General features: G+C 32.5%; 2 protein-coding genes and 1 long non-coding RNA gene across 4 annotated transcripts in view; 2 read left to right on the top strand and 1 right to left on the bottom strand.

The window, feature by feature from the left end:
- The first annotated feature begins 2449 nt into the window (after positions 1 to 2449).
- On the top strand, positions 2450 to 6228 carry LOC127725358 (tumor necrosis factor ligand superfamily member 11-like). Its single transcript, XM_052232295.1, has 4 exons — positions 2450 to 2951; positions 3493 to 3556; positions 4766 to 4846; positions 5334 to 6228. Exons 1-4 carry the CDS (start codon positions 2718 to 2720, stop codon positions 5771 to 5773), a joined length of 819 nt encoding a protein of 272 aa, XP_052088255.1. The 5' UTR covers positions 2450 to 2717; the 3' UTR covers positions 5774 to 6228.
- Positions 6229 to 10115: 3887 nt separating this feature from the next.
- Positions 10116 to 11613, bottom strand: LOC127725356 (toll-like receptor 4). The gene has a single exon (XM_052232287.1). It carries the CDS (start codon positions 11568 to 11570, stop codon positions 10281 to 10283), a length of 1290 nt encoding a protein of 429 aa, XP_052088247.1. The 5' UTR covers positions 11571 to 11613; the 3' UTR covers positions 10116 to 10280.
- A 3932-nt stretch (positions 11614 to 15545) lies between these two features.
- LOC127725365 (uncharacterized) overlaps positions 15546 to 18347 on the top strand; it is a 12032-nt gene continuing 9230 nt past the window's right edge. For both annotated transcript variants that reach the window (XR_007992962.1, XR_007992961.1), the window contains exon 1: positions 15546 to 15923. This is a non-coding gene — a long non-coding RNA (uncharacterized LOC127725365). The remainder of the gene's footprint in view (positions 15924 to 18347) is intronic.

Genomic DNA, 18347 nt, shown 5'->3' with positions numbered 1-18347 from the left:
ATAAATGTACTACGTCAAATCTTTTTTTTTTTTAAATTATAACAATCAAATCATACTCTAAACCATGATCTGTAATTATGAATTAACGCGTTTGGAAAAAAAAGTGCAAAACGTAAGCTTTGCAAAATTGGTGTGCAATTTGTCACAGAACATATCTATCAAACCCAGTTGGCAAAGATTGGCTATACTCTTATTATTTGAAACAGACAAACAGACAAGAGACAAGATCAACCAAGTGCTGCCAATCCTCCTCTTCGTTTCACAGAAGAAAATAATATGACGGACTTCTTTAAATATTGGTACCATTAATGTTATCAAAGACAGCATATGTCCATCATACGGCGTCTGAATTTAAGAAAATCCAGTTAACGTACATGAATTGGCGTCATATTGTTAATTTGCATTTACCCATAAAATATTAATTACGTTCAATTTTACAAAATAGTGTTTAAAAATGATTTAAGGGAAGTAAAAATACAGACATTTTCCAATAAATCGATGGCTGTCACTTTTTATAATTTATAACTTAACTTTCCGTTTATAAATTGATACATTATTAAGAAACTTAAGGATCCAACTTCCTCAGGCAAAGTTGACTTTAGATGGATTTGGCTATTATTTAAGGTCCTTTTTTGGTCATACATTTTTCAACTATTTCGGTTCTTATACTTCCTTGACTTTCAATATATTCGGCTTTGATCGTTCCTGATGAAGGTAAATCCAGAAAAGCGATTTGAACGCATGAAATTTATATAGTGTTATTTTTATTTTGTCTTTAGTCTTTGAGATATCTTTGAACTAATTTTAAAAAAGTAATATTTATATTACAAGAAAAAGATATATTTCCACAAAGTTGTTAATCCATATTTATGGCAATATCATTATATAAATAACACATAGCTGAGAGGGTGATAGAGTAGATTGTTACCCCGAGAAAACATTGTCAACTGAGGCGAAGCCAAGGTTGACAATGTCTTTTCGAGGGGTAACAATCTGCTCTATCATCCTCTCAGATATGTGTTATTTTATTTATTATACTGAATGTTCTGTTATTACTGTCTATTAAATTTCAAATTCATAGTAATAAACTATGTCGTCTTGTACATAACAATCATCCGTATTTATTAAAGCACAAACTTGTGCAAGCGTCTCCGTGGAGGGTAATAGAGTATTTGCCATGGGATAGAGTAAATTGTCTCTCTCGTATTAACCAATCAAAATCTGGCATTTTGACATGAAGTATAATAATATCAACTATTGAATGAATAGACTAAAGTAAGATTGTACTTTGTGCGGAGGTGGACTTTCGGTCCCACGTGTTACTGGCCGCATAGAATCCAGGACTTAAGAACAAGCTTGGATTAAGCGATTCATTTGTGTCAGTAACTATTGTAATTGTACTTAATCTTAAGTTGTAGTTTTTATAAGGCCATGTGGACAGTTTTCGACATCTGAATTATTTCTCTCAAATGTTTTTTTCGTTGGGTTAATAAACTTGATAAAACTGAGTTATAAACACGCGACTTGCTCTAGGAAATACCACCAGTATGTAAAATTGATAATGGAAATGGGGAATGTGTCAAAGAGACAACAACCCGACCAAAGAGCAGACTACAGCCGAAGGCCACCAATGGGTCTTCAACGTGTGTTTGTTAATATCACTATTAACGAATAGAATTGCCGTTGTTTATATATATTGTTGGCTTTCCAAACTTTATAGGAGCTTATCTGGTCGAGTGTACATAAATCCCCGATTTAATTAAGGTTTATTGTTCTAGTACCTTGCGTCGTGTGTACGCTAATCGGTTTCGTATTGTTTTCCTTTTTTGTCTTATTTTTTCTTTAGATGCATACTAGTCTTACTGAATTATTGTGAATCGTTGGTTTTATTTTGTTCATCCCAATTATTCTGACAATTTTGGATTGCATCAAATCTAATAAAAGAAATAATTTAACCATTCATACATCGTAAAGGAATGTCACCTTTTCAATCAGTCAAGTAGGTTGAGGAATTCTAAAGAAAATAAACTGTCATATTTGATAAAATCAAATATAACAAGTTGTGGTCAGTTTAGAATTTCATTAAAGGAAATCATGTTTGTATATAAATAAATTTAAAGTCACATTATTAGTTTTAGTTTGTTACTCTTTGAATTGGATATTCTCTTGAAATAAGCAGTCTGTTTTTGTCTCGAGGTTTTTGTGATTTTTCATGTAATATTGGGTATTTTCAGTAACAAGAACCGCGCTCATTGGGTGTACGTCATTTAAATCACATGCATTGCCAAAATAACATATCATTGAATAGTTCCCGGTGTGTTACTTTAGTAAATGAAACTAAACGGTTTATCAGATACCCATTATACTTATTTTGAACAACTCATGATTTTGGTTTCTCTTTTGGAAAGTGAAAGTAAAACATTTAATATTATATAGACCACGCATGCGTACGCTTTATTTGTTACAAACTATTTTGAATGTGGCTATCAAGGCTATGGAGCCATTGAACCTGTGGAATATAGTAACCATTGTTTAAGGCAGATTTTGCAGTGCTGCTTTTTTGCAGTAGGCTAAGTTTGCTGTTGAAAAGTATGTTAATTGCAACATCGACTTCAAAACTTGATTAAGAAAGTGATAGTGATTTTTCAAAGCAAAAGTAAAAAAATTACTGAAAGAAGAATTTTATTTGCATTGACAATCTGAGTTTATGTGACACAATGCCGCCTTCTAAACTTCAGAAGGTTTTGAAGAACAGGACAAAAGGAATAACTTTGTTAGTTTTTACAGCAGACGTAGTTATCTTAATAATAGTTTTAATCATTTTATGGGTGATGCCAGCGCCCCGTACCCCAGGGGAAGACTGTGGTTATATGTGCCTGCAGTGCACGACCGATCCTAGTGGTATATGTTGTGGTTGCCGAGATGTAATTCTACAAAACTACATGGAAAAGGTAAGTGTGTGCTTGTTTGTTTACTAGGAAGTACACTTAACATTAAGTGGGGCAAGTTATTTTTAGAACATTGTAAGCAGGTAAATATTGATTACCGATAGTGAATGATTTTGTTAAATTGAAATATGTGTATTATGTGCTGTATGATTTTCTGACATAGCAACGGGAATGTTAAATAGCATGCATATATATGTCTACGTACCTGTGGCAGCAATCAACGGGAATGTTAAATAGCATGCATATACATATGTCTACGTACCTGTGGCAGCAATCAACGGGAATGTTAAACAGCATGCATATACATATGTCTACGTACCTGTGGCAGCAATCAACGGGAATGTTAAACAGCAGGCATATATAGGTCTACGTACCTGTGGCAGCAATCAACGGGAATGTTAAATAGCATGCATATATATGTCTACGTACCTGTGGCAGCAATTATAATCATAATTTGAAATATTCTTTTTGAAAAGTATTATCTTTGATCAACCAATGGATCAACCATTACAATAATTTTAATATAATTTTTATCGATTTGCAGACCTTCGATGAAAAACATACTGAGATTTCTTCCGAATATACAGCGATGTTTGAAAGAACAGTTGGTACGTTAACTATTACGTTTAACATGATAATTACATTTCCTGGTAAAAGTAGATGTATATTTTTGTCAGTCTCGTTTCCTTTAATATATCAAGCACTTTAATGATGTCAACAGCTGTCCAAAGAGAATATTCAACAGTCTTTGATGAGGGTATTGGAGTTATATTTTAGTCACTGCTATTTTGACCAATTCTCTCCTAATATACCACTTGATTGACTCCCAAATTTTACGTCAATTAAAATAGATTTCTTCATGTTGAATGATAAATACGTTTTATTCTCCTTTGTTCCGCAAAAGCTATGAGAAACACTGCTGGTGAAATGATGGAAAGAAAGGCAATAAAGAACAATATTGTAAGAGAAAAGAAAAACATTGCTACTGCAGTAAATTATACAAATAAAGGAATAAAATCACGAAGGGTTAAAAGTGGCCCTAAGATTTTGATATTTTTTTAATCAGGCCAAAATATTACAATGTTCACATAGAAGTAGTTGTGATAATACAAAATAACTTCATGTTGGCACATCACATTTAAACTGACGAAGTATTGACTCCTTTATTTTGCATTGTTTGTGTTGTAACCTCAGTGTTTGTCAAATTTTCAATAATTCTTATCAGTTTTTAGCATAATTCACCTTGGCCGCCACCCATGATCCAGAAAGTTTTTGTGTCTAGGGATTCAATATCATCATTGGCAACTTTTGTTAACAGAAACTTTTGGATCCTAGGCTTCGGCGATGGGTTTCCTCAAACTTTTAGGTCCGAAAAATGTACAAAATCATCGTATTTTGACAATTTATCCTAAATGTGCTGATTTTGATCAAGAATGCTCTCTTATGCAGAGTTTTATTTTAACAAAGAAGTAAGGTTTTTAAAATAGGCCTATTTAAGAACCAAATCATGGCCATTTTGAAATGTTATGATAGATTTGAAATTCAAGACCATATTTGGCCAAACGTGAACGTTGTCCTTTCATGTAAAACAATTTAGATACTCGACTATCTCTTTGCTGTCAAATGATAAACATATTTGGAGGTACCTTAAGTGCTGTAGAAAATAAGATAAAAACTCCAAGGTACTCGGGTACATTCAAAGGTTAGAAAATCCTCATACTTTTTGTAAAGATATAATCTTCATAAAAAAAAAAAAACTATCAACATTGCATTTTCTTTTTGAATTTTTATAGAGTAAAGTGTAATGTATTTTATAGTTAAGATCCACAAAGGTTATATAGGAGATGTGAAACCAGTTGCACATTTGATCGGAGAGGACCGAGACATGCCAGCCACAGGTTAGTGTACGAACTACAGGATTTCATGTTTTTCTTTGAAACCTCCCGAATTTATGATTTCGTCTAGCAATCAACCAATCTTTTTCAACTTATCTGCCGTTTAAAAATAGATTCAGTGAGATATAAGAGAGGACAAGATACTTTTACTTAATTTACCACATAGATGTGAATGAATTCAATATTTATTTATATGTTATAACGTGTAAGTCCATATATAGTTTTAATAACACAAACATATATCTTAATAAAGTTAATGTTCGTAAGCATTGTAAGAATTATTTCTTTTCGAGAATTGCCAATTTACCAATATTCCTATTTATGAATGTCTCTTTTGGTATCTTTCGCCTCTCTTTTACCACTTTAGTTTTGAGTATATGTAAACATTAATTCAGTGTGTAAAGTTTCTTTGTTGCACTGAGTGTATATATACATGTTCATATAGAATAGTACTTTTATTTCAATAACACTTATGCATCTCTCTCTCTAGATGAAATAAGCAAAAACATTCTCCCAATCAGGAAGTGGTATAGGGGAAACAACTGTTTGCTGTTAAATGGTGTAACATTAAACAATGGCCGTGTCCGTGTTCCTGTCAGCGGATATTATCATGTATATAGTGCCGTGGACTTTAACTACCAGTTTATCCGGAATACAACACAAAATACAATCAATGTACTGTCAAAGAGTCCATGTTTAATTCATTCAATATATAAATCAAACATTAAAGAAAAGAAAGGTGGCGAGAAGGAAGTGATGTGTACCCACCACCCATATGAGAGATCGGAAAACTCAATATTTTCCAGATATGATACGTACATCTCCGCAGATATTCATCTTGAGGCAGGAGAAGAAATTTATGTTAAAGTAGCGAACATTTCATATGCTTCAAGTCCACCAAAGAATGTTTTTGGAATACATTTGATTTAATAGGAGAAAGTACGTACTGGTTATAACTCTACATGTAACAAAACACACATACGGATAATTATGATTTACATGTTACAAAAAAACATACACCGACGGTTGGAATTTATATGTTAAAAACACACACATGAACAATTATGATTTACATGTATAAAAAACACATACACGGAGTTTTATGATTTACATGTTTCAAAAACACCCACACAGAGAGTTATGATTTACATGTTTCAAAAGCACATACACACACACACTCACAAAGTTATGAATTTCATGTGACAGAACGAATGTTCAAGTAAAACAAAGTACCTTTTTAATTAAAATTTTTTAATATTTTTCGATTTGTAAGTTCATAAAAGATTGTTTTAAATACAAAGCATTGATATAAAACGATTGTTTGTGGTTATATGTAATATATTATATTTCAAAGTGTTTCTTCTTAATAAAATTCTAAAAATTTAGCTGTTTGATTTGCACTTGAAAGGTCATATTTCAGTTCCACACACTACACATCCTAGTTTATTCCAAATTTCATCAACTCATATTTATACAGAGTACTTTGTGTGTTACCGATGGACATTTGTTGCATTATTGTTTCTTTGATGGTTGTTTTTTTTTCTTTTCGTCGCCGATAGAATGTGAGACACAAGGATTACAATCCGGCGGCGACTATTTGTTTAAAGCTTTATATTTCAGAAGGTAGAATGCCTGGATGCTTCAAACCTTGTATGGAGATGCTTTCTGTTACAATTTTTCAGTCTCATATGTCCATTGTCCCTGTCATCATGGTTAAGCGACTGCTTTTAAATTTTTTTTTACCATGTGAATTACTCACATATTATGAATAATAGGATACGTGTTTTTGATATATAAATGTGGGTTTCTTGCAAGGTCTTTATGTCTGTCAGACAGGGTTCACTCACCCTGATCTCATTTCATGAATCAGTAATCAAGGTTAAGTTTAATTTACGTGGTAAAGTCCATATCTCAGGTACTATAAGGAATAGGTCAACTATAATTGGTGAATGGAATGATTGCAACGCGTACATGTCTGACTGATAGGTTTCATCTGACCTTGATCTCATTTTCATGGTTCATTAGTCAATATTATTTTTTGTGATTGATTCTTTTTGTCAGATACTATAATCAATAGATCAACTATATTTGGTGTATAGAATGATTGTAACGTGTATATGTCCTTCTGGCAGGATTCATCTGACCTTGACTTCAATTTAAAGGTTCATTGGTCAATGTTATTTTTTGTGATTAGGTCTATTTGTCAAATACTATAAGCAATAGGTCAACTATATTTGGTGTATAAAATGATTTTAACGTGTATTCATATGTCCTGGCAGGATTCATTTGAACTTGACGTCTTTTTAATGGTTCATTTGTCAACGTTAATTTTTCATTGTTTTGTCTGTTTATCAAATACTATAAGAAATAGGTCAAATATACTTGGTGTACGGAATGATTGTTATGTGTACATGTCTGTCTGGCAGGGTTCATCTGACCTTAACCTCATATTTATGATTCACTAGTATATGTAAAGTTGTCATGGTTATGTTTGTTTTGCAGATACTCTAACTAATATGGCAATTTTAGTTGGTGTATGGAATGATTGTATGATGTACATGTTGTCTGGCATAGTTCATCTAACCTTAACCTCATTTTCATGGTTCATTGGTCGATGTTCAATTTTCGAAATTAGGTCTGTTCTCGGATACCATAAGCAATAGGTTAACTGTATTTTTTAAATGGTAATATGATTGTAAGTTGTAAATGACTTTCTACATGACTGGTTTATTTTCACTGATTATATATATTGACAAAATTAATTTTATTCGAAACTTATAGTACCACCTCCATATTACACTCTTTCAACATAAATTCAATCATGATAAGTAAACAATGAATGAAAACAAATATGATATTCAGCAACAAACAATAATTAACAACTGAATTATAGGCTCCGGACTTGAGACAGGCACATACAGATTGCGGCGGGGTTAAACATTTTACATGGCGCCCAACCCTCCCCTTAACCTTGGACAGTGGTGTAACAGAACAACACAAGAACAAATTGTTAAAACAATAAACGAAAAACAAATACGATACTGCAACAAATACATTTCTGGCTCCTGACATAAGCTGGGGAAATGCACATTTAGAATGTGGCTGGATTTAACATGTTTTTGGGCACCCAAACCTCTCCTACCTGAGACAGTGGTGTAACATCACAACATAAGAACAAACTATAAAAATCAGTTGCAAAAGGCTTAATTGACTAAACGAACAATGTTCATAGATCTAATCACAAGGTTAAATTTCTAACTTTTTAGAATAGTTTATTTAAAGGATCGATAACTTTACCCGGATCGTATCTAAATTATCGAGCTTGGTAACCAACATCACCGTAAAAATTAGGATGCGCTATCCCGTTTGTAATCAGTTTTCTACAGGTACAGCAAAACTTCAAAATCAGACTCCCTATATCTACGAAAGAATACAGCAAAGGTTTCGAGTAATGTTTGTGGTTACGAAATCCTTGAATATAAATTACGAATATTGTCACCATCCTAAAAAGGAGAATTAACTATAGGAAATAAAAAAATATGTTTGTCTAGTTGCGTTGTTTTCATTGTTCGTACGATCTTTTCTTTTATATTTGTTTGTCAGCCTGTCTCATTCCTAGTTTTATTTTAAACTTAACTATTGCGGACATTTTTTTTAAAATTTTTATGTTTGCGTCCTTTATAGTATGTCAATGTTTGCATGAACTTGAGTTTGTATTTTCACCTTGACTTTTTTCCTGTCATTTGTATCGTTGGATTGCTGTCTGCATTGAATATAATCAATATCTTTTGATTCTTTATAGTTTCCGTGTTTGTAAGCTTATGTGTTCATTGTTAAACTTGAATCAGTGAAAGAAAGGTCAGACGGACACGTCATTATTTATCTGTAACCTATAAATTTATGATAAAATTCACTAAATTTTGTTTTTATCAATTTATGATAACGACATTCGTGACTTTACAGTTTTTGCAGTAATTGAAATGCTCATTCAAACTTGAGTTGTAATATATATTGCACAGAGCACACACCGTACGGACTAAGACATGTTAATTCTTTAAAAAGAGCGGACGGAAAAATACAATACCTAAACAAAAGAAAGATATGAAGATAAAAAAAAAAGATAACGGACTCTGTGTTAGATTGATTGTTAGTATATTTCGTATCAAACCATTTTTAAAAGGGGGTTCCAACACATGCAAGTCATATAAATAGAAAGGGGATCCAATCATGTGTCCCCATACAAAAGCATTAGTTGTCAAACAAAAAGAGGGGGGTCGAACCCCCGGACCCCTCCCCCCTTTTCCCCTAGGATCCGCCACCGAATTATATGAAAAACTTCAGATTTTAGGAAATGTCACTCTGGAAAAGACCAAATAATTGATGTGAAATACTATAACATTATACATTTTTGTTCTTTTGGTAAAAAAAATCTTCTGAAACAACTGCACCAATTAATGGAAAACACGATTACAATTATCCATCATGAGATTTAACGTTTTAAATGTTTCACTGGTGTACCATTTTTTCGGCCTTTATTTATATGAAGGGCCGTATTCTTCAAGGTTAGGGTTCAGTTGGAGGTTGGGGTTAGGTTTTAGATCTATTGCTAAGGTTATTGTTAGGGTCAGGTGTGGTAAAGCATTAATTTTAGGGTAAGTGATTAAATTAGTAAAGACTTGAATAGATTTAGTCCCAACAAGTAAATGAAGGCGTCCTTTCTGCTTTGGGGTCCTTTAGCAACAGCATTATTTAGTAAATTATAAACAACATACTAGGTAAATCGAACATATGTATTATCACTAAACTCGAATATCCCAAATCAAAAAACTTTTGCAAAAGGAAACTGAAACTGATATTGAATCAAAACTGATCATGACAAGTGTATCCGGTTTGGAATTTTCAAGAGCCGTACTTCCCGATCAACAACAGGTGTTATGTTTGAAATATGGTTATCAGTTCAACATTTGAGTCCTGTATATGAGTGTTTCATACCAACATCTAACGCTTCCGGTTTAAAATAGTTATGCTGATAAAGACAAATACTGATAAAAGCTAACGATTTTATACTGACCTATACTCTTGGGGATTTAGAGCTTGATATATTGTATAGAAAATTGTCTAAGTATTGAAGTACGTTTGTTGATGCGTTATTTTTTCTTCATTCTTGTCTTATTGTTCTTATTGTTGTAAATACGTACCGAACACTAAGATCTGAATCACGAAAAGAAGAAATTTTTATATTCTATTTTATTTATATGATAATGATGTTATAAGAGGGTAATCAAACATACTTAGTTATATACTGAATAACTCATGTTTAACTAATAAATGTAACAATTATACGTTATTTAATATTTCATGCGACGTAGGAGATCTAAAACATTGTAAAGTTGTATTCTCGCAAGGCAACCATTATTCCGAACAATCCAGTTAGAATTTATGCGATTGAAAGTGAACTGAAAACATTTTCATAAAATATGTCTTCTGTTTGAAATGGTTGAATTCCACGATCATACCACTTTATACATGTAACTTTATACCAAAATCTTTTCAGGACTTTAGGCATTTTATGAATCGGTAGGTCATCCTTCATAATCACAATGACCATGTTGTCCCGCCCCTCCTGGAAAGCATGCATCCGTGTTAATTCCATTTCGTAGTGACCCCAGGTACTCTGGAGAAAATGTTCGGTGATAATAAAGATAATTTTCCTGCTACTATCAATAGCACGTAAAATGTTTTCAGCAATGTCCTCTCCAGCAATAAAATCTTTAGCGTCAAGGCACGTCTTGAAGTTTTCAGAAGTAAGTTTGCGATTGAAATTTACAACCCAGGGAACATCGTTATGGTTGTAACATATAAAGACATCGTAAAGGTACGGATCACCGTCCAGTTCCTCGTATCGTTTTAACCTTAGTTTAATTCTGAGACAAAAATATTGAAATGCAGATTTGTAACGAAGATATATCACAACGAATACTATCATTATTACAACAAGTGTAGTGAATGATAACGAAAATATCAGCCATATCTTGTCATGGCAATGGTTTTCAAAACGATCAAGATATATAAAAAGATCAGAAAATGTTGTGTTTTCACCGCTTTCCAGTTGACAATAAAGATGTCCGAAATAACTAGCTTTTGTTTGTTTTGCCCATTTTAGAAAATCTAGATTCGAACACGAACATTTAAAGGGATTACCTACCAAACCCAGTTTTGCCCTACCAACCACAGAGTCAATAATATCTCTTTCGTCACGGTTGAAAGTAGAAAAATTATTGTAGGAAATATCAATAAAAGATAAATTTCTGAAATGTCGGAAAAAGGACGGAACTTGATTAAAAGCATTGTTTGAACCATTGAAGGACTGTAATACATTATTTTGACTCTTCACGTTTAAATTGGCAATGTCAGCATTTCTTAAATTGTTATAAGATATATCTAAATGTTGGAGATTTTTTAGCGGTTTTAGTAAAATATCCAATCTGTTATTATTTCTGAAAGCAGTCCCAAGGTCGGAATGTGTTGCTATTAAAAACTCGAGTTTCGGAAAACCTTGAAAAATATACTCATTAATCAAATTACCGCAACGATTTTCTGAAACATCTAGATAACGTAAATTCTTCAAACCATTTACGTAACCGTTACATTGAATTAAGGTGAAAGCTCTACAGGTGAGGAACCAAACATTATCTCCGTTTGTAAATGTAATATTTGGTAACGGCATTTTAAGATTGATTCCTTGTAAATCGATGCTTTCTAAGGTTTTTGGCAAGCTGATAGTCATTGCAGGGAGCATGCGCACTTGTTTTAACAAAGCACGGTTTTCGATCGATGATAGTTTGAGATGTTTCAATTTTTTAAATAAGACTAAAAATGTTATCCATGGAGAACCAATATTTCCAGAAACCTCCAGACTTTCAAGGCAAACAGATCTTTCAGCAAATCTCACAAAGCTTTGACCATCGATATCTGAGAAATACATATGTCTAAACACAAGTTCATTTAGACATATGTTTTCGAAATAATGCAGATATTTACCAGTTATGATAAAGATGTATGCTCTAGCGTTGACTCTCTGCATCAGTATTTTAGTCAAAGTTGTGAACTTTGACACCATTTTAAACGAATTTTCAATGGTATCTTGCAATGTTGCAACTCCAAAATATAAATTTACAATTTGTAAACTTGGAAGATTTTCCAAAGCATCAGCGTCAGCTTGTTTAATCTTTATGGTAAGAATCCTTAGTGGGGAGTTTGCTAGACCTTCAAACGTATCATTTTGCAAGTGAAGCCCATATGAACTTTTTGAGATGAATGTATGCAAACATGTCCAGGAGTAAAATCTGTCATCAAATTTCATACCAATGAAAGCGGCTAGTTCCAAGATTTCAAGTTGTTTAAGGTTAACCAGTTGCTCTGGAAACTTACCCCTAACTGGAAACCTTAAATGATCAATTCGCAGAATCCTCAACTGTTGTATAGGAACAAACGCATTGTGTTCAAGGTCTGACATGTGCAGGTGATTATGACTGACGTTAAGCGCTATTAAGTTGTTTAGGCCAACAAAAGATTCGTTTCGAATTCGGTTCAACCAATTCTGGGACAAATCTATCCATGTGACGTCCGACATGTTCCGGAAAATATTTGGTGGAATGTCAGTTATAATATTCATGTGAAAATCTAACATTGTACTGTTACGTGAAATATTTCTTGGTATTTCTGTCAAATTTCTCTTGGAATAATCAACATATATGGATATTGAATACATATTCGGACTGCACGTAGTCGACGCATGGCTAATACCTACAATAATTCATTAAAAATAAACCATTTTTGTTTTTCATTGTCACTAAAATTCATCATTCAAACTGTTTGACATTTTCTATGTAATTGTTTTGTGAGTAAACTATAAATGTTCTGACAATTACAATTATGCTTGCTTTTTAAATTATTGATTTAACTAAGTTATAGTAACGATGAAGTTATAAATTCATGTATTATAATGTTGGTTAACACGACAGTTCAAAGACCACAACTGAATTGGATTTTAAAAGGAAAATAGAAAACAAACACTGCTTACATATTCATTTCAGAAAAAAAAACTCACCGATTATAAGCAAGATGAAAGCTCTAAAACAAGTGTCCACAACAGACATGCTTAAACATTTGTGTGTAGCTAAGGTGATGGTAAGTTGAAATTTATCTAATTGGGAGAACCGAAAGCAAAACGGAAATTTTATTTCTTCCTGTACCTATCAATTTTTGGTCATTTATAAACTCAGAATTTTTTAGTTGTATTGATTTATATTCTATATCCGTTGAATAATATGTGTGCATTTGTTAATACCTTAATCAACAAACGTTTGAATAGATAAAAAAAGTCGTTTAATCTTTTATATTTTCGTCAAATGGCCAAATGTTTTACGAAACCTTCACCTGATTATGTATTTCCCTGTTACGTTGATAATTTTCCAATAGTTTTTGGAAAAGCGTCAAGGAAATCAAATGGCATTTAACAGGTGTAAACTTACAGCTATTGTCCTTTGACTAAACAATTTTGAGTGTAAAATAAAAGCACAAATAAAATTTACAATAAAAAGCAGGAACGTGCGCTCCGTTTCATTTATGATGATTTCAGCAGTTCTTATGATTTTCTATTGTTTGATGATTCAAACTTGTCGCTTCTTTAAACCCTTCAGATGAGAAATAATTGCTTGGAAACCGTCAAAACAGAACAAATTATATTAAGTTGTCTTTGTTTTTAATTAAGATTTGATTGTTATTTAAAGCAATGCTTATACTGTCATATATATAATGGAAATAATCTTGACTAAAAATTTGTTTGAACTGTAGGAAATATTTCAACTTAAAATAACACGAAAAGCTGTTATGAAGACAAAAATGCAATTGAAATGCATGCAGATTTCAACCAATTCTGTGTCACACCGGCTAAAATTGTGCATCTTGGTTTTGAACGCTTATTTGTTTTCACTTTGACTGAATATTTTGATATAACGTTTACATATCTCTATTGATACGTTACGCTCATGCACAATCACACTATATGGACGTTATAAGCAGGGGCATGCTACTCACACAAAGACTTCTCCTACAGAGTTATCAGGACGGATGACTGAAATCGACACAAACTAAGTTTTACGGTAACCATGATCACGAATTGGTTGATTGATTCAATATGTCTGTGTCTCAACCCACTAGCCACATATTTTTTGCAGTCTTAGATATTCGAATAGAAGTGAATGATAAGGCCACTTTTCAACCCTTTGAATTCGAAAATTAAGGAAGTTAGCTTGTCATGTTTTTGGATTTTTTGTCAGATTTTCGGAATCCTCTGGTTTTATCTATTTGTATGCCTTCAAAAAATATGCCCATTGACCCCCATTTTTCTTTTTAAAAATCTTTTACATGCATAATTATAAGCCATCTGTGAAAGTCTTATAAAATCTTAATTATTTTTTAATAGTTTTTGAGAACTTTAACTTGTCAATGATAAAGCTTAGAAAAATCAAGAGAGAATATTTCCCGCCAAAATTTCAATGGCTAATATCTCGAAAATAAGCACATTGACCTATATTTTATTTTTGCTCTTTTTGTTCCTTTATTAATCCCCTATCAATATATACTAGTGTTATGAAAAGCTTGTTATTTTGAAACTGAGTAGCGAACTTCCTTAAATTGTAATTATAAATCTATCTGATTCCTGATGATGGTATATCCAGAAAAGAGCTTCGTTTCTCATCGGATGTTTATATTCAAAATATCAAAATAAAAAAATCAATATATATATCTAATTTTATGAATATATATCTATTTTTATGAATAGATATATATTATTTTTTATGAACACATATTTTGGTTTTGTGAATAAATATTTTGTTTTTATGAACAAATATTTAATTTCCAAGAACAATTATTTATTTTTATGAACATATATTTGATTTTTTGTGAATATTGCAACGTTTGACACGCCATAGAATTAAAAATTAACAATTAAAAGAAAAACAATATTTTAGAGTAGTTTTGTAAAAAATGATAACATATCTTTTCCTTATTTGAACAAAAAGACAAAATGCGTCGAATATTTCAATTTAATGACCATATGGTCTAACGCTCATCATTTACCTTACACATCATACCAGAAATACTATAGTAGTTTTTCAAACGGCGTTCTCATTATATGGTAGATTTTGTCAGACTTTAATTCGCCAAAGGTTTATGTCGTAGTAACATAACATATATTTAAATCGTCAATTGTTATACCAAACCAAACTCAACATCTCTATGATTTCAAAAGAGAGTTAGACGATACCAAAGGATATACAAACTCATAAATCGAAGACCAACATGTTATTGGCTTAGAACTAGCTTTCAGTAACAGTGAGTACTCTGTGTCTTTTGTCTTTTGCTTATTTTATTTTTGTGCGTCGTGCAGATCGAATGATTCAACCTATTTCTAACTACTGATTTTTACGGTTTGTATTTATGTTGTGCCGTTACATCACTGTCCCAAGTTAGCGGGATCCTAACCGCCCACAAACATTTTTAACCCCGCCACATTCTATGAAAAATTGTCCCAAGTCAGAAGCCTGTAATTCAGAGGTTGTCGTTGGTTGCTGTCTGTTATATTTGTTTTTCGTCTATTTGTTTTATCCTAAATCAGGCCATTCTTTTTTTTTTAGTTTGAAGTATGTCAAATTTATAACTTACTATCGGTACGAGTTTTGCTCATTGTTAAAGGCCGTATACAATGACCTATAATTGCTTAAATTCGCTTCGTTTGAATAGCTTTCTCATTGGCAATCATAGAACATCTCTATATTTTATATTGACAACGCCATGGCGAAAATAAGTCTCACTCGAGTACGTCACATACGAGAAAAAGAGGATGGTCGTATGGTTACGACAATGGGAACATATCCATCGTCATCTGTGGAACAACTATTACATAGCGGTAAACCAATGTGTGATGGCGTCCGTAAAATGTTCGAAGGGATGACTTATACTTTACCACTTGGAACCTTTGGTTCATTTGAAGAAAAACAAAATGCACAGAAAGGTAAGAAGTTTAAAACACAATTCATAAATACGATTTTAAAGGCGTGCTTGTTGGAAGAGTACACCTTTCAGTAGGATAGACCTACGTTGATCTATCTGCAACAATTTCAAAAGCATATATGCCTATATAACCGACTTAACTAAATGAAAATTCCGAACTTAGTCTTAAAGATTTCTATATTTATATTTTAGATAAAACCCCAATTTCATTTCCTATTAGTTTTTTTTTTTCTAAACAGTTAACTTCCCTAACTATATTTTAAAGATTCCCGTAACATCACTGACAGTTGTTTCACTTGATTGATTTAATGACAGCTTAACACAAGCGCCATATATAACATACAATCCATGTACATATTGAGAACAATTACACAATAACGAGATATAAATAAGATATGTCCTCCTCGGTCCGTGTATATTTGCGTCCATTTTTTTTTCATTTTGAAAAATCAAAAACAAAAAAACAAAAAAACGAAAGTGTTTTCGTTTTTCATTTTTGGTTTCTCACAAACCAAAACGAAAAACAAAAGTGTTTTCGTCTTTCGTTTTTAATTTTCAAAAACCAAAACGAAAAACGAAAGTGTTTTCGTTTTTTGTTTTTGATATCTTGAAACTAAATATGAAAAACGACATTTTTATTCCATTTCTGTATTTAGTTCTAAGTATTTCTCGTTTAGATATGAACTTTCATATTTTTTTTCATAGTCATTGAAATTGAATTATGTCAAGTGTCAAGTCATTCGAAAAAAAATACCCCCATTCATATATTGACTCTGTCAACAAATGCGATCTATTCGTACGGCTGACATGAAAATCGCACTTATATTTCATGGCTTCGTTCAGTCATGTTACGCTGATTTGCAATTTCATTCTCTTGCGGGTGAAATGTGAAATGGAACGGATATGGGCCCATGGTACGAGGACAGGACAAAATTACCAAATGAAACACACAACCAAGACATCAATTGATTTCAGTTCATTCAATAAGATGGGACCCCTCCAATAAGCAGTCATATCCGGGTGGTCTCAAAAAATATATAAAGAAATCATATCCAAGGTCACATCATAATTATGTTCCAAACATATCTGTACAACAAAGTTATCATCCGACAAAATGTGGGTTTCATTGAACTATAACATGGGTTGACCATTGGGCCTTACGACCTACTACAGAAAGTCAAGTAAAACATACCAAGGGTTCACGGAGGGGAATGGATGTGATTACCAAATCAGGGATTGCTTCATATCAATACGCATATAAATAAATCAGCTAATATTGAATGTTTAATGATACGATGATGGTGTGGTAACGCAAAAATAATTAAAAGAATGATTACTATCCTTTAATGAATAATTGATATCCAACTGACGTTCCCGATGTTACTACAAGAGGGGAGATATGAGCTTCCCGTGCTACTAAAGGGGGGAAAGAGGCCTGATCATGGTTTTATCAATAGTATTTAAATCGGAGATCAAGTCGACGAACGAAAATGACTTTAAAAATCTTAACAATTAGAGTGCATGATCAAAACTTTTAAGTTTAAAAGGTTAGTTATCGAAGATGATTAGAATTGATGACTAAGGTCCATCAGCCAATATTACACGAACACTAAGGATTATAATCCGTTACATCTTATTAAGACCAATTAAAAAAAGTCTACAAGTTCAAGATTTAAATTGGGGATTAGCATACCATCTTATGAAAAGATGATGATGAATCACCAGGAAGCAAAAGAAGATAAGTAACCATACACTGGCAAATTATTGAAGCTCACGCCTTAATTGATAGGCATAAAAAATAAAAGAGGACGTATGATTGCCAATAACAACCTATCAAAGAAAAAATAATGTCGATATAAGCAACTATAGGTCACCGTAGAGCCTTACAAAATAAGTAAAACCTATACCGAAATGGCCCCAAATGGCAAAATGGGAAAACCTTATCACTTTATAAAGTCAGATGCACTTTTCGGGTTTTTACCTTTATCAGGAGAGTCAGACGGAGAAAACAGTACATGTCACTTGTTGGTATTCTAGTGTTTCTACTCTTTCGTTTTTCCTTTACGCGGTTATTTTAATATTTTTTGTTTTTAATTATAGCAGGTCAGATTTTTATTGTCAAACCCCGTCTGCCACCCCTATCCCCAGCGCATAATATCAAATGGTCGCCTCTTTATGATAAAGAAGAAACGAAAAAAAACATATATGACAGACAGCAACCGACGAAAACAACAGAACTAAAGGCTCCTAACTTCTAACAGGCCCGCAAAGAATGTGACTGGGTTGAATATGTATTCGAATGCTACTCCCCCCTCACACACCTGGGTGGTGTAAAATCACTTCATAAGAACACAGTTGTTTTTTCACATGTAACCACGTAAAACGTTGGTAAAAATAACATGTTTTCTTCGGTATAAATGATCGA

This window comes from Mytilus californianus, unplaced genomic scaffold (genome assembly GCF_021869535.1).
Source record: "Mytilus californianus isolate M0D057914Y unplaced genomic scaffold, xbMytCali1.0.p SCAF_15, whole genome shotgun sequence".
NCBI lineage: Eukaryota > Metazoa > Mollusca > Bivalvia > Mytilida > Mytilidae > Mytilus > Mytilus californianus.
The sequence above is the reverse complement of the archived record's forward strand: the minus strand, read 5'-3'. Positions and strand labels throughout refer to the sequence as shown.